Source organism: Oncorhynchus tshawytscha, linkage group LG33 (genome assembly GCF_018296145.1).
Source record: "Oncorhynchus tshawytscha isolate Ot180627B linkage group LG33, Otsh_v2.0, whole genome shotgun sequence".
Lineage (NCBI taxonomy): Eukaryota > Metazoa > Chordata > Actinopteri > Salmoniformes > Salmonidae > Oncorhynchus > Oncorhynchus tshawytscha.
The window spans coordinates 47,095,724-47,113,318 of NC_056461.1; the positions used below are offsets into that span (position 1 = coordinate 47,095,724).

At 46.0% G+C, this 17,595-nt stretch overlaps 1 protein-coding gene across 5 annotated transcripts in view; it reads left to right on the forward strand.

Annotated features, from left to right (window-relative positions):
- The first annotated feature begins 322 nt into the window (after positions 1-322).
- The window catches only part of grik1a (glutamate receptor, ionotropic, kainate 1a), a 122,435-nt gene continuing 105,162 nt past the window's right edge, over positions 323-17,595 (forward strand). For 2 of the 5 annotated variants that reach the window (XR_006080664.1, XM_042311152.1), the window contains exon 1: positions 338-751. Coding sequence is in view for 4 of the 5 variants with exons in the window: in XM_042311152.1 (XP_042167086.1) it covers positions 637-751 (115 nt within the window). In the remaining variant the exon portion in view is untranslated. Of the gene's footprint in view, positions 752-17,595 lie in introns of all 5 variants that reach the window. The other 3 variants (XM_042311151.1, XM_042311153.1, XM_042311154.1) reach the window with 2 other exon arrangements.

Sequence of the window (17,595 nt, forward strand, 5' to 3'; positions counted from 1 at the left end):
TTGCATTGGAACTTCAATATGCTGACTGTCTAATCACTGGCTTGCATGGAGTTGAACCTTTATGTGAAGCTTTTTCATCTGTCCTCATCCTCAAACAATTACTTTCATGTTTGATGAAGGGAGAGAGAGAGAGAGAGATTACATTTAACCAATTACATTTTGGATGACGAAGTAAACGCTCAGTTTGGAATAATGGAATAATAACCACGTGAACGTAAATGGATTTGAGATGTGCGTAGCTGAGTTGAGCAAGCGAGAGTCGTCACTAGTTACCACAGCCATAAAGTCATAAACCGTGCCCATTTCTACAATTTATCTTCTTCAAATGTGATTTTAAATCTAACCACACTGCAAACCTTATGCCTAGCACTAAATTAAGACCAAAAAGCTCATGTTTGTTTTCATACATTTTTACGAAATAGACCATTGACTTTGTAGCTGTGGTAACTAGTGGAAACCGAGAGCGCAAACAAACGAAAAGAGAGCGAGAGAGACAGAGAGAGAGGAACCATAGTTGGGGGAGCATCTATTTATCTTCCGAGGAATGCCTGAAATCTTCGAGGCGATGGGGACTGTTCTCCGGATTATTCTCTGCATGGATCAGACTACGTGTTATTTCACGCTGTCGGTATCGGTATGATTAACGTAAAGTTGGATTACGGGAGTATGGAGAGGAGGAAGAGCCTGTTTCCCTGGCTGGTACTCTTCACGGTGCAGTTCAGCCGGAGTTCACAGCAAGTACTCAGAATAGGTAAATGCAATGGGCGGCATAGCCTAATACCAATACTATATATACTATTGGTTTCATATACATAATTGTATCTGCAATGGTAGTATCTATTGTCGACAGTAGTATCTGTCCACAAGCCTAGTATCCACGTCTATGGTTGGTATAGTCCATTGGTCACTAACCTTTTCTGACTGAGCCAAGATCACTTTGCGAGTCCCAAATACAAACCGAGATCTACGCTCAGAAGTTTTTCTAACGTGACTTTAAAACGCCTATGCAACATAACCCAATTAATAACCGTTCTGTAGTAAATAGGCTATAGTCCCAATACATTATACATTTTCACTGCATATATGCTATGCCTGAATTGCCAATGTTGTTCTTCTCAAACCATTTTGATATATATATATAAATGAAAGCACACACAGTGCATTCAGAAAGTATTCAGACCCTAGACTTTTTACATAGCAGCCATATACTAAAATGGATTTGAAAAATTCTCATAAATCTACACACGATACCTCATAATGACAAATCAAAAACAGGTTTTGAGAAATTGTTGCTAATTTATAAAAATGGAACTGAAATATGACATTTACATACAGTGGGGCAAAAAAGTATTTAGTCAGCCACCAATTGCGCAAGTTCTCCCACTTAAAAAGATCAGAGAGGCCTGTAATTTTCATCATAGGTACACTTCAACTATGACAGACAAAATGAGAAGAAAAAAAATCCAGAAAATCACATTGTAGGATTTTTTATGATTTTATTTGCAAATTATGGTGGAAAATAAGTACAATTTTGTTTCTGGTGTCCTTTGACAGCTCTTTGGTCTTGCCCATAGTGGAGTTTGAAGTGTGACTGTTTGAGGTTGTGGACAGGTGTCTTTTATACTGATAACAAGTTCAAACAGGTGCCATTAATACAGGTAACGAGTGGAGGACAGAGGAGCCTCTTAAAGAAGAAGTTACAGGTCTGTAAGAGCCAGAAATCTTGCTTGTTTGTAGGTGACCAAATGCTTATTTTCCACCATAATTTGCAAATAAATTAATTAAAAATCCTACAATGTGATTTTCTGGATTTTTTTCTCATTTTGTCTGTCATAGTTGAAGTGTACATATGATGAAAAATACAGGCCTCTCTCATCTTTTTAAGTGGGAGAACATGCACAATTGGTGGCTGACTAAATACTTTTTTGCCCCACTGTAAGTATTCAGACCCTTTACTCAGTACTTTGTTGAAGCACCTTTGGCAGTGATTACAGCCTGGAGTCTTCTTGGGTATGACGCTACAAGCTTGGCACACCTGTATTTGGGGAGTTTCTCCCATTCTTCTCTGCAGATCCTCTCAAGCTCTGTCAGGTTGGATGGGAAGTGTTGCTGCACAGCTATTTTCAGGTCTCTCCAGAGATGTTCGATGAGGTTCAAGTCCGGGCTCTGGCTGGGCCACTCAAGGACATTCAGAGACTTATCCCGAAGCCACTCCTGCATTGTCTTGGCTGTGTGCTTAGGGTCATTGTCCTGTTGGAAGGTGAACCTTCGTCCCAGTCTGAGGTCCGGAGCGCACTGGAGCAGGTTTTCATCAACAATCTCTCCGTACTTTGCTCTGTTCATCTTTCCCTCGATCCTGACTAGTCTCCCAGTCCCTGCCGTTGAAAAACATCCCCACGGCATGATGCCACCACCACCATGCTTCACCGTAGGGATGCTGCCACCACCATGCTTCACCGTAGGGATGGTGCCAGGTTTCCTCCAGATGTGACGCTTCGCATTCAGGCCAAAGAGTTGGTTTCATCAGACCAGAGAATCTTGTTTCTCATGATCTGAGTCCTTTAGGTGCCTTTTGGCAAACTCCAAGCAGGCTGTCATGTACCTTTCACAGAGGAGTGGCTTCAGTCTGGCCACTCTACCATAAAGGCCTGATTGGTGGAGTGCTGCAGAGATGGTTGTCCTTCTGGAAGGTTCTCCCAACTCCACAGAGATGACCATCGGGCTCTTCGTCACCTTCCTGACCATGGCCCTTCTCCCGATTGCTCAGTTTTGCTTGACAGTTAGCTCTAGGAAGAGTTTTGGTCGTTCCAAACTTATTCCATTTAAGAATGATGGAGGCCCCTGTGTTCTTTGGGACCTTCAATGCTGCAGAAAAGTTTTGGTACCCTTCCCCAGATCTGTGCCTCAACACAATACTGTCTCGGAGCTCTACGGACAATTCCTTCAACCTCATGGCTTGCTTTTTGCTCTGACATTCACTGTCAACTGTGGGACCTTTATATAGGCAGATGTTTCCAAATCATGTCTGATCAATTGAATTTACCACAGGTGGACTCCAATCAAGTTGTAGAAACATCTCAAGGATGATCAATGGAAACATGTTGCACTAACTACTAACTACTTCCGGCGCCGACAGAGATGGCCGCCTCGCTTCGCGTTCCTAGGAAACTATGCAGTTTTTTGTTTTTTTACGTGTTATTTCTTACACTAGTACCCCAGGTCATCTTAGGTTTCATTACATACAGTCGAGAAGAACTACTGAATATAAGATCAGCATCAACTCACCATCAGTACGACCAAGAATATGTTTTTCGCGACGCGGATCCTGTGTTCTGCCTTACAAACAGGACAACGGAGTGGATTCCATGCAGCGACCCAAAAAAACGACTCAGAAAAAGAGGGAAACGAGGCGGTCTCTTTGTCAGACGCCGGAGACGGGCACACCGTGCACCACTCCCTAGCATTCTTCTTGCCAATGTCCAGTCTCTTGACAACAAGGTTGATGAAATCCGAGCAAGGGTAGCATTCCAGAGGGACATCAGAGACTGTAACGTTCTTTGCTTCACGGAAACATGGCTCACTGGAGAGACGCTATCCAAGGCGGTGCAGCCAGCGGGTTTCTCCACGCATCGCGCCGACAGAAACAAACATCTTTCTGGTAAGAAGAGGGGCGGGGGCGTATACCTTATGACTAACGTGACATGGTGCGATGAAAGAAACATACAGGAACTCAAATCCTTCTGTTCACCTGATTTAGAATTCCTCACAATCAAATGTAGACCGCATTATCTACCAAGAGAATTCTCTTCGATTATAATCACAGCCTTATATATCCCCCCCAAGCAGACACATCGATGGCTCTGAACGAACTTTATTTAACTCTCTGCAAACTGTAAACAATTTATCCGGAGGCTGCATTCATTGTAGCTGGGGATTTTAACAAGGCTAATCTGAAAACAAGACTCCCTAAATTTTATCAGCATATCGATTGCGCAACCGGGGGTGGAAAGACCTTGGATCATTGTTACTCTAACTTCCGCGATGCATATAAGGCCCTGCCCCGCCCCCCTTTCGGAAAAGCTGACCACGACTCCATTTTGTTGATCCCTGCCTACAGACAGAAACTAAAACAAGAGGCTCCCACGCTGAGGTCTGTTCAATGCTGGTCTGACCAAGCTGACTCCACACTCCAAGACTGCTTCCATCACGTGGACTGGGAGATGTTTCGTATTGCGTCAGACAACAACATTGACGAACACGCTGATTCGGTGTGCGAGTTCATTAGAACGTGCGTTGAAGATGTCGTTCCCATAGCAACGATTAAAACATTCCCTAACCAGAAACCGTGGATTGATGGCAGCATTCGTGTGAAACTGAAAGCGCGAACCACTGCTTTTAATCAGGGCAAGGTGTCTGGTAACATGACTGAATACAAACAGTGCAGCTATTCCCTCCGCAAGGCTATTAAACAAGCTAAGCGTCAGTACAGAGACAAAGTAGAATCTCAATTCAACGGCTCAGACACAAGAGGCATGTGGCAGGGTCTACAGTCAATCACGGACTACAGGAAGAAATCCAGCCCAGTCACGGAACAGGATTTCTTGCTCCCAGGCAAACTAAAAAACTTTTTTGCCCGCTTTGAGGACAATACAGTGCCACTGACACGGCCTGCAATGAAAACATGCGGTCTCTCCTTCACTGCAGCCGAGGGGAGTAAGACATTTAAACGTGTTAACCCTCGCAAGGCTGCAGGCCCAGACGGCATCCCCAGCCGCGCCCTCAGAGCATGCGCAGACCAGCTGGCCGGTGTGTTTACGGACATATTCAATCAATCCCTATACCAGTCTGCTGTTCCCACATGCTTCAAGAGGGCCACCATTGTTCCTGTTCCCAAGAAAGCTAAGGTAACTGAGCTAAACGACTACCGCCCCGTAGCACTCACATCCGTCATCATGAAGTGCTTTGAGAGACTAGTCAAGGACACATCACAGACAAACTGAATTGGTCCACTCACACAGACAGCATCGTGAAGAAGGCGCAGCAGCGCCTCTTCAACCTCAGGAGGCTGAAGAAATTCGGCTTGTCACCAAATTCGGCTTGTCACTCACAAACTTCTACAGATGCACAATCGAGAGCATCCTGGCGGGCTGTATCACCGCCTGGTACGGCAACTGCTCCGCCCTCAACCGTAAGGCTCTCCAGAGGGTAGTGAGGTCTGCACAACGCATCACTGGGGGCAAACTACCTGCCCTCCAGCACACCTACACCACCCGATGTTACAGGAAGGCCATAAAGATCATCAAGGACATCAACCACCCGAGCCACTGCCTGTTCACCCCGCTATCATCCAGAAGGCGAGGTCAGTACAGGTGTATCAAAGCTGGGACCGAGAGACTGAAAAACAGCTTCTATCTCAAGGCCATCAGACTGTTAAACAGCCACCACTAACATTGAGTGGCTGCTGCCAACACACTGACACTGACACTGACACTGACTCAACTCCAGCCACTTTAATAATGGGAATTGATGGGAAATGATGTAAATATATCACTAGCCACTTTAAACAATGCTACCTTATATAATGTTTACATACCCTACATTATTCATCTCATATGCATACGTATATACTGTACTCTATATCATCGACTGCATCCTTATGTAATACATGTATCACTAGCCACTTTAACTATGCCACTTTGTTTACATACTCATCTCATATGTATATACTGTACTCGATATCAGCTACTGTATCTTGCCTATGCTGCTCACACAACTACTGTGATTATTATTATCTGACCCTGCTGGTCATTTATGAACATTTGAACATTTTGGCCATGTTCTGTTATAATCTCCACCCAGCACAGCCAGAAGAGGACTGGCCACCCCACATAGCCTGGTTCCTCTCTAGGTTTCTTCCTAGGTTTTGGCCTTTCTAGGGAGTTTTTCCCTAGCCACCGTGCTTCTACACCTGCATTGCTTGCTGTTTGGGGGTTTTAGGCTGGGTTTCTGTACAGCACTTTGAGATATCAGCTGATGTATGAAGGGCTATATAAACAAATTTGATTCAATTGTCTAAATGTCCATATACACCTTGATGATAATCAGAAACATGTATTTACCACATCAAAATCTTAATTCCTAAAATAATGTAAAATATTACCTTAAGACACAAGCACAAGGTTCACATATGGAACAAAAAACATCAATATCAATTGTAATTTAATACACCTTTGCCTGAAAATATGTATAATTTTTAATAATATATACTAATGACTTAGCATTGCGGTAATGACAGAGTGTGGTGGAAATGACATTTCATATAAAACAACTGATGAAAAAATACCATTAAACATTTTAATGCCACAGTTGTGTAATTTGTTTGAAGATATAGAACAAACCATTCGTTCCAATTCATCCCAAAGGTATTTGATGGGCTCATTTCTGTACGGACCTCGCTTTGTGCGCGGGGGGCATTGTTATGCTGAGATAGGAAAGGACCTTCCCCAAACTTTTGCCACGATGTTAAAAGCACAGAATCGTCTAGAATGTGATTGTATGTTGTAGCGTTAACATTTCCCTTCACTGGAACTAAGGGGCCTAGCCCAAACCATGAAAAAACAGCTCCAGACCATTATTCCTCATCCACCAAACTTTACAGTTGACACTCTGCATTGGAACAGGTAGCGTCTCCTGGCATCCGCCAACCCCAGATTCGTCCGTCGGACTGCCAGATGGTGAAGCGGGATTCATCATTCCAGAGAACATGTTTCCAGCGAGCTTTACACCACTCCAGCCTATGCTTGGCATTGCGCATGGTGATCTTAGGCTTGTGTGCAGCTGCTCGTCCATGGAAACACATTTCATGACGAACCCGTATTTTACTGACGTTGCTTCCGAAGGCAGTTTGGAACTCGCTAGTTGCAACCCGAGGACAGACAATTTGTACGCGGTACAGCACTCGGCGGTCCCGTTCTGTGAGCTTGTGTGGCTGAGCTGATGTTGCTCCTAGACGTTTCCACTTCACAACAGCACTTACAATTGACCAGGGCAGCTCTAGCAGGGCAGACATTTTATGAACTGACTTGTTGGAAAGGTGGCATCCTGAGGGTGCCACGTTGAACGTCACTGAGCTCTTCAGTATGGGCCATTCTACTACTAATGTTTGTCTATGGAGACGTCAACAGTGAAGAGGCGACTCCGTGATGCTGGCCTTCTAGGCAGAGTTCCTCTGTCCAGTCTCAGCGTCAACAGTGAAGAGGCGACTCCAGGATGCTGGCCTTCTAGGCAGAGTTCATCTGCCCAGTCTCTTCGTCAACACTGAAGAGGCGACTCCGAGATGCTGGCCTTCTAGGCAGAGTTGCGAAGAGAAAGCCATATCTCAGACTGGCCAATAAGAAGAAAAGATTAAGACGGGCAAAAGAACACAGACACTGGACAAAGGAACTCTGCCTAGAAGGCCAGCATCCCGGAGTCGCCTCTTCACTGTTGACGTTGAGACTGGTGTTTTGCGTGAACTATTTAATGAAGTTGCCAGTTGAGGACTTGTGACGTGTCTGTTTCTCAAACTAGACACTCTAATGTACTTGTCCTCTTGCTCAATTATGAACCGGGGCCTCCCACTCCTCTTTCTATTCTGGTTAGAGCCAGTTTGCGCTGTTCTGTGAAGGGAGTAGTACACAGCGTTGTACAAGATCTTCAGTTTCTTGGCAATTTCTCTTTAGCCTTCATTTCCCAGAACAAGAATAGACTGACGAGTTTCAGAAGAAAGTTCTTTGTTTCTGGCCATTTTGAGCCTGTAATCGAACCCACAAATGCTGATGCTCCAGATACTCAACTAGTCTAAAGAAGGCCAGTTTTATTGCTTCTTTAATCAGAACAACAGTTTTCAGCTGTGCTAACATAAATGCAAAAGGGTTTTCTAATGATCAATTAGCCTTTTAAAATGATAAACTTGGATTAGCTAACACAATGTGCCATTGGAACACAGGAGTGATGGTTGCTGATAATGGGCCTCTGTACTCCTATGTAGATATTCCACTAAAAATCAGCCGTTTCCAGCTACAATAGTCATTTACAACATTAACAATGTCTACACTGTATTTCTGATCAATTTTATGGTTTTTTAATGGACAAAAAAATGGTTATTCTTTCAAAAACAAGGACATTTCTAAGTGATCACAAACTTTTTAATGGTAGTGTATATAGATAGATAGTACCAGTTAAAAGTTTGGCCTTGGCTACTGTATGGGTTGTCTACAACTTTAATGTATCGCTAACCTTCTGGAAACTTCTCTATGTTTGTGAAACTCAAATAAACTGTAGAATGGGGTGGAGGGAGAGAGAGCTATGTGGATACAGTGACCTGTGGATTGATATTAGGTAGAGAAAACCCTCAATGAAGGATTTTTTTTATTTTACCTTTATTTAACCAGGCAAGTCAGGTTAAAGAACAAATTCTTATTTTCAATGACAGCCTAGGAACAGTGGGTTAACTGCCTGTTCAGGGGCAGAACAACAGATTTGTACCTTGTCAGCTCGGGGATTTGAACTTGCAACCTTCCGGTTACTAGTCCAACGCTAACCACTAGGCTACCTGCCTCCTCTACACTCTAACCACTAGGCTACCTGCCGCCCCTCCACTCTAACCACTAGGCTACCTGCCGCCTCTACACTCTAACCACTAGGCTACCCTGCCGCCTCTACACTAACAACTCTACCTGCCTCCTCTACACTCTAACCACTAGGCTACCTGCCTCCTCTACACTCTAACCACTAGGCTACCTGCCTCCTCTCCACTCTAACCACTAGGCTACCTGCCTCCTCTACACTCTAAACACTAGGCTACCTGCCTCCTCTACACTCTAACCACTAGGCTACCTGCCTCCTCTACACTCTAACCACTAGGCTACCTGCCTCCTCTCCACTCTAACCACTAGGCTACCTGCCTCCTCTACACTCTAACCACTAGGCTACCTGCCTCCTCTACACTCTAACCACTAGGCTACCTGCCTCCTCTACACTCTAACCACTAGGCTACCTGCCTCCTCTACACTCTAACCACTAGGCTACCTGCCTCCTCTACACTCTAACCACTAGGCTACCTGCCTCCTCTACGCTCTAACCACTAGGCTACCTGCCTCCTCTACACTCTAACCACTAGGATACCTGCCTCCTCTACACTCTAACCACTAGGCTACCCTGCCGCCTCTACACTCTAACCACTAGGCTACCTGCCACCTCTACACTCTAACCACTAGTCTACCCTGCCGCCTCTACACTCTAACCACTAGGCTAACTGCCGCCCCTCCACTCTAACCACTAGGCTACCTGCCTCCTCTACACTCTAACCACTAGGCTACCTGCCTCCTCTACACTCTAAACACTAGGCTACCTGCCTCCTCTACACTCTAAACACTAGGCTACCTGCCTCCTCTACACTCTAACCACTAGGCTACCCTGCCTCCTCTACCCTCTAACCACTAGGCTACCTGCCGCCCCTCCACTCTAACCACTAGGCTACCTACTGCCTCTACACTCTAACCACTAGGCTACCTGCCTCCCCTACACTCTAACCACTAGGCTACCTGCCTCCCCGACACTCTAACCACTAGGCTACCCTGCCGCCTCTACACTCTAACCACTAGGCTACCTGCCGCCTCTACACTCTAACCACTAGGCTACCCTGCCGCCTCTACACTCTAACCACTAGGCTACCTGCCGCCTCTACACTCTAACCACTAGGTTACCTGCCTCCTCTACACTCTAACCACTAGGCTACCCTGCCTCCTCTACACTCTAACCACTAGGCTACCCTGCCTCCTCTACACTCTAACCACTAGGCTACCCTGCCGCCTCTACACTCTAACCACTAGGCTACCTGCCGCCTCTACACTCTAACCACTAGGCTACCTGCCGCCTCTACACTCTAATCACTAGGTTACCCTACCGCCTCTACACTCTAACCACTAGGCTACCTGCCGCCTCTACACTCTAACCACTAGGCTACCCTGCCGCCTCTACACTCTAACCACTAGGCTACCTGCCGCCTCTACACTCTAACCACTAGGCTACCCTGCCGCCTCTACACTCTAACCACTAGGCTACCTGCCGCCTCTACACTCTAATCACTAGGTTACCCTACCGCCTCTACACTCTAACCACTAGGCTACCTGCCGCCTCTACACTCTAACCACTAGGCTACCCTGCCGCCTCTACACTCTAACCGCTAGGCTACCTGCCACCTCTACAATCTAACCGCTAGGCTACCTACCTCCTCTACACTCTAACCAATAGGCTACCTGCCTCCTCTACACTCTAACCACTAGGCTACCTGCCACCTCTACACTCTAACCACTAGGCTACCTGTCTCCTCTACACTCTAACCACTAGGCTACCTGCCACCCCTCCACTCTAACCACTAGGCTACCTGCCTCCCCTACACTCTAACCACTAGGCTACCTGCCTCCCCTACACTCTAACCACTAGGCTACCTGCCTCCCCTACACTCTAACCACTAGGTTACCTGCCTCCCCTACACTCTAACCACTAGGCTACCCTGCCTCCTCTACACTCTAACCACTAGGCTACCCTGCCTCCTCTACACTCTAACCACTAGGCTACCTGCCTCCCCTACACTGTAACCACTAGGTTACCTGCCTCCCACACTCTAACCACTAGGCTACCTGCCGCCTCTACACTCTAACCACTAGGCTACCCTGCCGCCTCTACACTCTAACCACTACTAGGCTACCTGCCACCTCTACACTCTAACCACTAGGCTACCTGCCTCCTCTACACTCTAACCACTAGGCTACCTGCCTCCTCTACACTCTAACCAGTAGGCTACCCTGCCACCTCTACACTCTAACCACTAGGCTACCTGCCTCCTCTACACTCTAACCACTAGGCTACCCTGCCTCCTCTACACTCTAACCACTAGGCTACCTGCCTCCTCTACACTCTAACCACTAGGCTACCTGCCTCCTCTACACTCTAACCACTAGGCTACCCTGCCACCTCTACACTCTAACCACTAGGCTACCTGCCTCCTCTACACTCTAACCACTAGGCTACCCTGCCTCTACACTCTAACCACTAGGCTACCTGCCTCCTCTACACTCTAACCACTAGGCTACCTGCCTCCTCTACACTCTAACCACTAGGCTACCTGCCTCCTCTACACTCTAACCACTAGGCTACCTGCTGACTCTACACTCTAACCACTAGGCTACCTGCCTCCTCTACACTCTAACCACTAGGCTACCTGCCACCTCTACACTCTAACCACTAGGCTACCCTGCCTCCTCTACACTCTAACCACTAGGCTACCTACCTCCTCTACACTCTAACCACTAGGCTACCTACCTCCTCTACACTCTAACCACTAGGCTACCTGCCACCTCTACACTCTAACCACTAGGCTATCTGCCACCTCTACACTCTAACCACTAGGCTACCCTGCCTCCTCTACACTCTAACCACTAGGCTACCTGCCTCCTCTACACTCTAACCACTAGGCTACCTACCTCCTCTACACTCTAACCACTAGGCTACCTGCCACCTCTACACTCTAACCACTAGGCTACCTGCCACCTCTACACCAACCACTAGGCTACCTGCCTCCCTACACTCTAACCACTAGGCTACCTGCCTCCCCTACACTCTAACCACTAGGCTACCTGCCTCCTCTACACTCTAACCACTAGGCTACCTGCCTCCTCTACACTCTAACCACTAGGCTACCTGCCACCTCTACACTCTAACCACTAGGCTACCCTGCCTCCTCTACACTCTAACCACTAGGCTACCTACCTCCTCTACACTCTAACCACTAGGCTACCTACCTCCTCTACACTCTAACCACTAGGCTACCTGCCACCTCTACACTCTAACCACTAGGCTATCTGCCACCTCTACACTCTAACCACTAGGCTACCCTGCCTCCTCTACACTCTAACCACTAGGCTACCTACCTCCTCTACACTCTAACCACTAGGCTACCTGCCACCTCTACACTCTAACCACTAGGCTACCTGCCACCTCTACACTCTAACCACTAGGCTACCTGCCTCCCCTACACTCTAACCACTAGGCTACCTACCTCCCCTACACTCTAACCACTAGGCTACCCTGCCGCCCCAATGAATGTTCTTTTCTTCTTCATAATCTACAGTACAGTAGGTTTGGGTGTTCTTTTTAGGGTCATTGTGGAAAGATCCAATAACCTTTGACCCCAATAACAATATGTCGTGTTAATATTATCTCAGCTTGAATATTACGGTCTGATCTTCTTTACGTAAGTCCACCCTATAAGGATTAAGGGGACGCTGTCCTCTATCCTTCATGGAGGATTTGACCATTTGGTGGGTGATTCTGGTAACGTTTCCTCACGGTGAGTTAACAGACTGCGGGATCCGGTGGCCCCTGCGACGCCCGATTGTTCTCCTGCGTCTGTCTGTTGGCCCTCCTGTGGGCACGCGCCTCCGGTTGGCTAAATCACATGGGAGGTTTTTAATGATCGCCGTTCCGTCCCGTTAAGCTTCTTTACAAAGAAAGGCCTGATTAGACTTCCTCCCCCCCTCCCTCCCTCCCTCCCCCCTAGAGGAAAGAGAGATTGGACTGGAAACCAGAAACAGAAATCCTTACCTTGCACAGCCCCGGTTTTTGTTAACAGGCGGGATGACGGTACAGCTGCCAAATTTCCCCAGAGTCAATTAACACTGGTGTTGAACTTTTTCCCCAGTTTACTACCAGCTCTATACGGAGTGTTGCAATGCCGTTTCTCATCACAAAAGGGGCTGCTCCTTGTAATATACTTCTATAGGCTATTTAGGCTATTCATCAAAATAGCCTATTTTGCATTGATAAACAAATATAATCTCAGGGACTGTTGAAACAGTAAACCAAACAACAAGAATCCTCCCTGAAAAGGCATTTTGTTTAGCAGTAATAACTAGTGATTTACAGGCCATTGTGAAATGCCTGAACCTACTGTAGCCAGCTAGTTAGCCGTGTGCTTTTTCATTCATGACCAAAACATGATGTTCTATTTCTTTTAGTAGATATGGGAATGAATACACAAGCACGATATCAAACTGGGAGGATGTTTTAGGTTACACCGGCAAGTATAACAATATTTGCCAAGGCATATCTTCTTCTTATAAATCAGATTATTTATGCAGGAAGCTAAAAAGTCTAGCTAGCTTGCTATGTTTTTTATCCAGGCTAAAGCCAGGCTGCCAGTTAGCCAGGCTGCCAGTTAGCCAGGCTGCCAGTTAGCCAGGCTGCCAGTTAGCCAGGCTGCCAGTTAGCCAGGCTGCCAGTTAGCCAGGCTGCCAGTTAGCCAGGCTGCCAGTTAGCCAGGCTGCCAGTTAGCCAGGCTGCCAGTTAGCTACTACTAGCAAGGGAAGGCGACTCTTGTTTTCACAAAATGGAATGACAACATTTATTTAAAAATATATATATAAAAACGTTGCTATCGCCCCCTTGTGAATGGGAGTGGAACCGGCAAGAATATCAAGTCCCCTATTCCAAAAAATCCCAGTCCACCCATGTGCAACGGAGTTAAGCTTGTAGTAATCTTTAACGCATGCAGCCAAACGTTGTTAATTCTTACACACACACACACACACACACAGTTAATTTGCTTTGAATGTGCATTAATCCAGGGGCGCAACTTATTCCAATGATAAAATTAGCGGGGGCAAAAATGCAATTTCAGAATGTGGGGGGAGGGGACATGCCCCCCCATCCCCCCATCCCCCCCCCATCCCCAGTGACAGTTGCACACCTGCATTAATCTATTTAGCAAGCTGACTGAAATATATTGATGTAATGTAATATAATATTGACTCTCTTCTTCTTTCTCTCTCGGGTCTCCTTGAAGATATTGAAAAGAGATCTCACTCGTTTCACAGACAGTAGATCAAACCTTCTGTAAAGAAGCATACGGCTGATAGACTATTGTTTGCCCCGCGTTATTTCATTTCTTAAAGCAAAACTACTGAACACACACACACACACACACCTCAGTCTGCTATGACACCACTTTATCAATCAGTGAGAGAGAGAGATGGATGCATTGAAGACAGAAAGGAGGGAGAATGAATCAATTATCACACATAATACTCCTGTCATAGCCAGCCTATGGAGAGGTGCTGAAACACATTCTGCCCTAGATTAGTATAGATGCCCTATGCAGGGATGACACTAGGAGATGAAGATGAATATTAGTGTAGAGACTCAGAGCTACAAAATGGTATATCACACACTGACGTTGAGGAACAATGGGAAAGTAATTCTGCTTTGAAAGTTGATAAACATGTAACTCCACTTTTGAGAAAATGGCCCTTTTTTAAATGTTCTGGTCCACCTACTGGAGAGCTCTTCTTTGTCTACACCCATTCAGCAGCGTTCACACCCTCTTAAGCCTCTAGCCCCGCCCATTCAGCATCGTTCACACCCTCTTAAGCCTCTAGCCCCGCCCATTCAGCAGCGTTCACACCCTCTTAAGCCTCTAGCCCCGCCCATTCAGCAGCGTTCACACCCTCTTAAGCCTCTAGCCCCGCCCATTCAGCAGCGTTCACACCCTCTTAAGCCTTTAGCCCCGCCCATTCAGCAGCGTTCACACCCTCTTAAGCCTTTAGCCCCACCCATTCAGCATCGTCCACACCCTCTTAAATCTTTAGCCCCGCCCATTCAGCATCATTCACACCCTCTTAAGCCTTAGCCCCACCCATCTCTTTAAGGATTGACATGTGAGGCCATGTACTAAACAGAGTGAGTACGGTAGTGTACTAAACAACCAAAGGTTTCAAGGCTGAAAGTAGTAAAAGTAGTAGCCTACAACAAGGAACTGAGATGCACTGAGATGCGGTGCCTTAGACCGCTGTGCCACTCGGGAGCCCACATATGATGGATGGATCACAAGTGAATGGGTCACTATTGTCTAGACATGTTCATGAAATACAATAGATGGCCGTAATCACCCACAGACACACCTGGCTAACTTGATAGGTTATGTAATCATTTGGCGAAGTGGAGTCTAGATAGCTAGCTATACAATGAACCTAATAGTGCTTTCAAGACAGGGAACTTAGAAAAACACGAGGTCAAATGATGAGGTCTGTGATCTTCAGGTCAGAAAATTGGAGTTGGATGACCTTTCAAAATATTTTTTTATCCGTCTTTTCTGAAAAAAAATTATCTTACAGAGTTCCCAGTTGTCTTGAACGTGGCAATACTCCCAACCCATACTGATTACCATAGCTAGCTACCATGCATGAATCTGCAGGTAGCTAAAGTTAACCAACTAGCAATGCAAAAGTTACACGTAACTTTAGCCAGCCAGCCAGCTAACGTAACAGTACGCTTTAACTTGCAATGAAAACAACTTTCTGACAATTAGAAACGTATACATGGATGACTGCTTTCTCCCTCTCTGTCACGGATGCCACGGTTGCCCTTAGTTTGAAGATGTTATCTAGAGACAGGTATTTTATACAACAGCCTTCTGTGTTACTCTCTTTTCAACTCCCTCCGCATATTTGCAATCGAACACCAGAATTTTCTCCATCTCCTTAGCTATCATACTCTGCTTTACACCAGGCATTCTACTGGTTTCAAAATTCTGTCAACACTGTTGATCGCCATTTCTTCGCCGTTACTGTCATCAGAAGACTCAACAATGTCTGGATCAATTACAATGTTTTGACCTAAATCAGGGATTTCCTCATCGTCTGATACATTTTTTCAGCGTGGCATAATCGCCCTCCAGAAACACTTTTTGCAGTTCTTCATGATACACTATATATACAAAGTATATGGACACCCCTTCCTATTAGTGGATTTGGTTATTTTGGGCACACCAGTTGCTGAAAGGTATATAAACTTGAGCACACAGCCATGCAATCTCCATTGACAAACATTGGCAGTAGAATGGCCTTACTGAAGAGCTCAGTGACTTTCGAAATGGCACCATCGTAGGATGACATCTTTCCAAAAAGTCAGTTCGTCAAATTTCTGCCCTGCTAGAGCTGTCCTGATCGACTGTAAGTGCTGTTATTGTGAAGTGGAAACGTCTAGGAGTAGGAACGGCTCAGCGTCTAAGTGGTAGGACATACAAGCTCACATAACGGTATGGCCAAATGCTGAAGCATGTAGCACATAAAAATGGTCTGTTCTCGGTTGCAACACACACTACCGAGTTCCAAACAGCCTCTGGAAGCAACGTCAGCACAATAACTGTTTGTCGGGAGCTTCATGAAATGGGTTTCCATGGCCGAGCAGCCACACACAAGCCTAAGATCACCTTGTGCAATGCCAAGGGTCGGCTGGAGGGGTTTAACGCTTGCCTCCATTGGACTCAGGAGCAGTGAAAACGTGTTCTCTGTAGTGATGAATCACGCTTCACCATCTGGCAGTCTGACGGACTAATCTGGGTTTGACGGATGCCAGGAGAATGCTATCTGTCCCAATACATAGTGCCAACCGTAAAGTTTGGTGGAGGAGGAATAATGGCCTGGGGCTGTTTTACATGGTTCGGGCCCCTTAGTTCCAGCGAAGGAAAATCTTAACCCTACATCATACAATGACATTCTAGACGATTCTGTGCTTCCAACTTTGGGGCAACAGTTCGGGGAAGGTCCTTTCCTGTTTCAGCATGACAATTCCCCAGTGCACAAAGCGAAGTCCATACAGAAATGGTTTGTCGAGATCAGTGTGAACGAACTTGACTGGCCTGCACAGAGCACAGACCTCAACTCCAGTGAACACCTTTGGGATGAATTGGAAATCCAATTGCGAGCCAGGCCTAATCGCCCAACATCAGTGCCCAACCTCACTAATGCTCTTGTTGCTGAATGGAAGCAAGCCCCCGCAGCTTCCAACATCCCATTGTTTTGGAATGAGATGTTCGACGAGCAGGGTCCACATACACAAACTACATGACCAAAAGTATCTTTCAAAAAAAGCTGCGATAGCAAGGATTACCTATCTACACATCCCGAGCAGCTCATATTATAGACAGAAGCATGCTACATGGCAGACCAATCCGAACCCATCTCTCGGCATGTCCAGCCCATCCATTATCTCAGCCAATCATGACTAGAAAGGTTCTTGTCTTTTTTCTGTGGCTAAACCAACTAGGCTCGTAATTTAACAATTGTATTTGTATTTACAGATGGCGTACAAGTTCATTAAGGCACATGAACGTTCACATGTTCCACATTCTGAGAAAAAAATACATGTTTAAGTTCAAATGCCTCTCCTCTGAAGTAGTGATGTGCCCATGTACTTAATATATACTTACATATACTTCATAATATATGTGTCAAATTTGTTTTGATTTAGAATGGACCATTATCATGCACCTGTCGCAACAGGGCCAGGGAAAAAAATACATGTCATCTATGCACTTAAATAGCGATGGTTCATTTTCAGGCCAGCCAGGTAGGCTATACTCCTGCTGTAAAGAGAAACAATGTGCTAAATATTATGAAAGTTGATAAATGAATATAGTAAGCCTATAGAAAGCTGATGGGATCCTCCTCTTTTTAATAGAGGCCATCAGCAATTGCTTAGCCTATAGAAATGTTG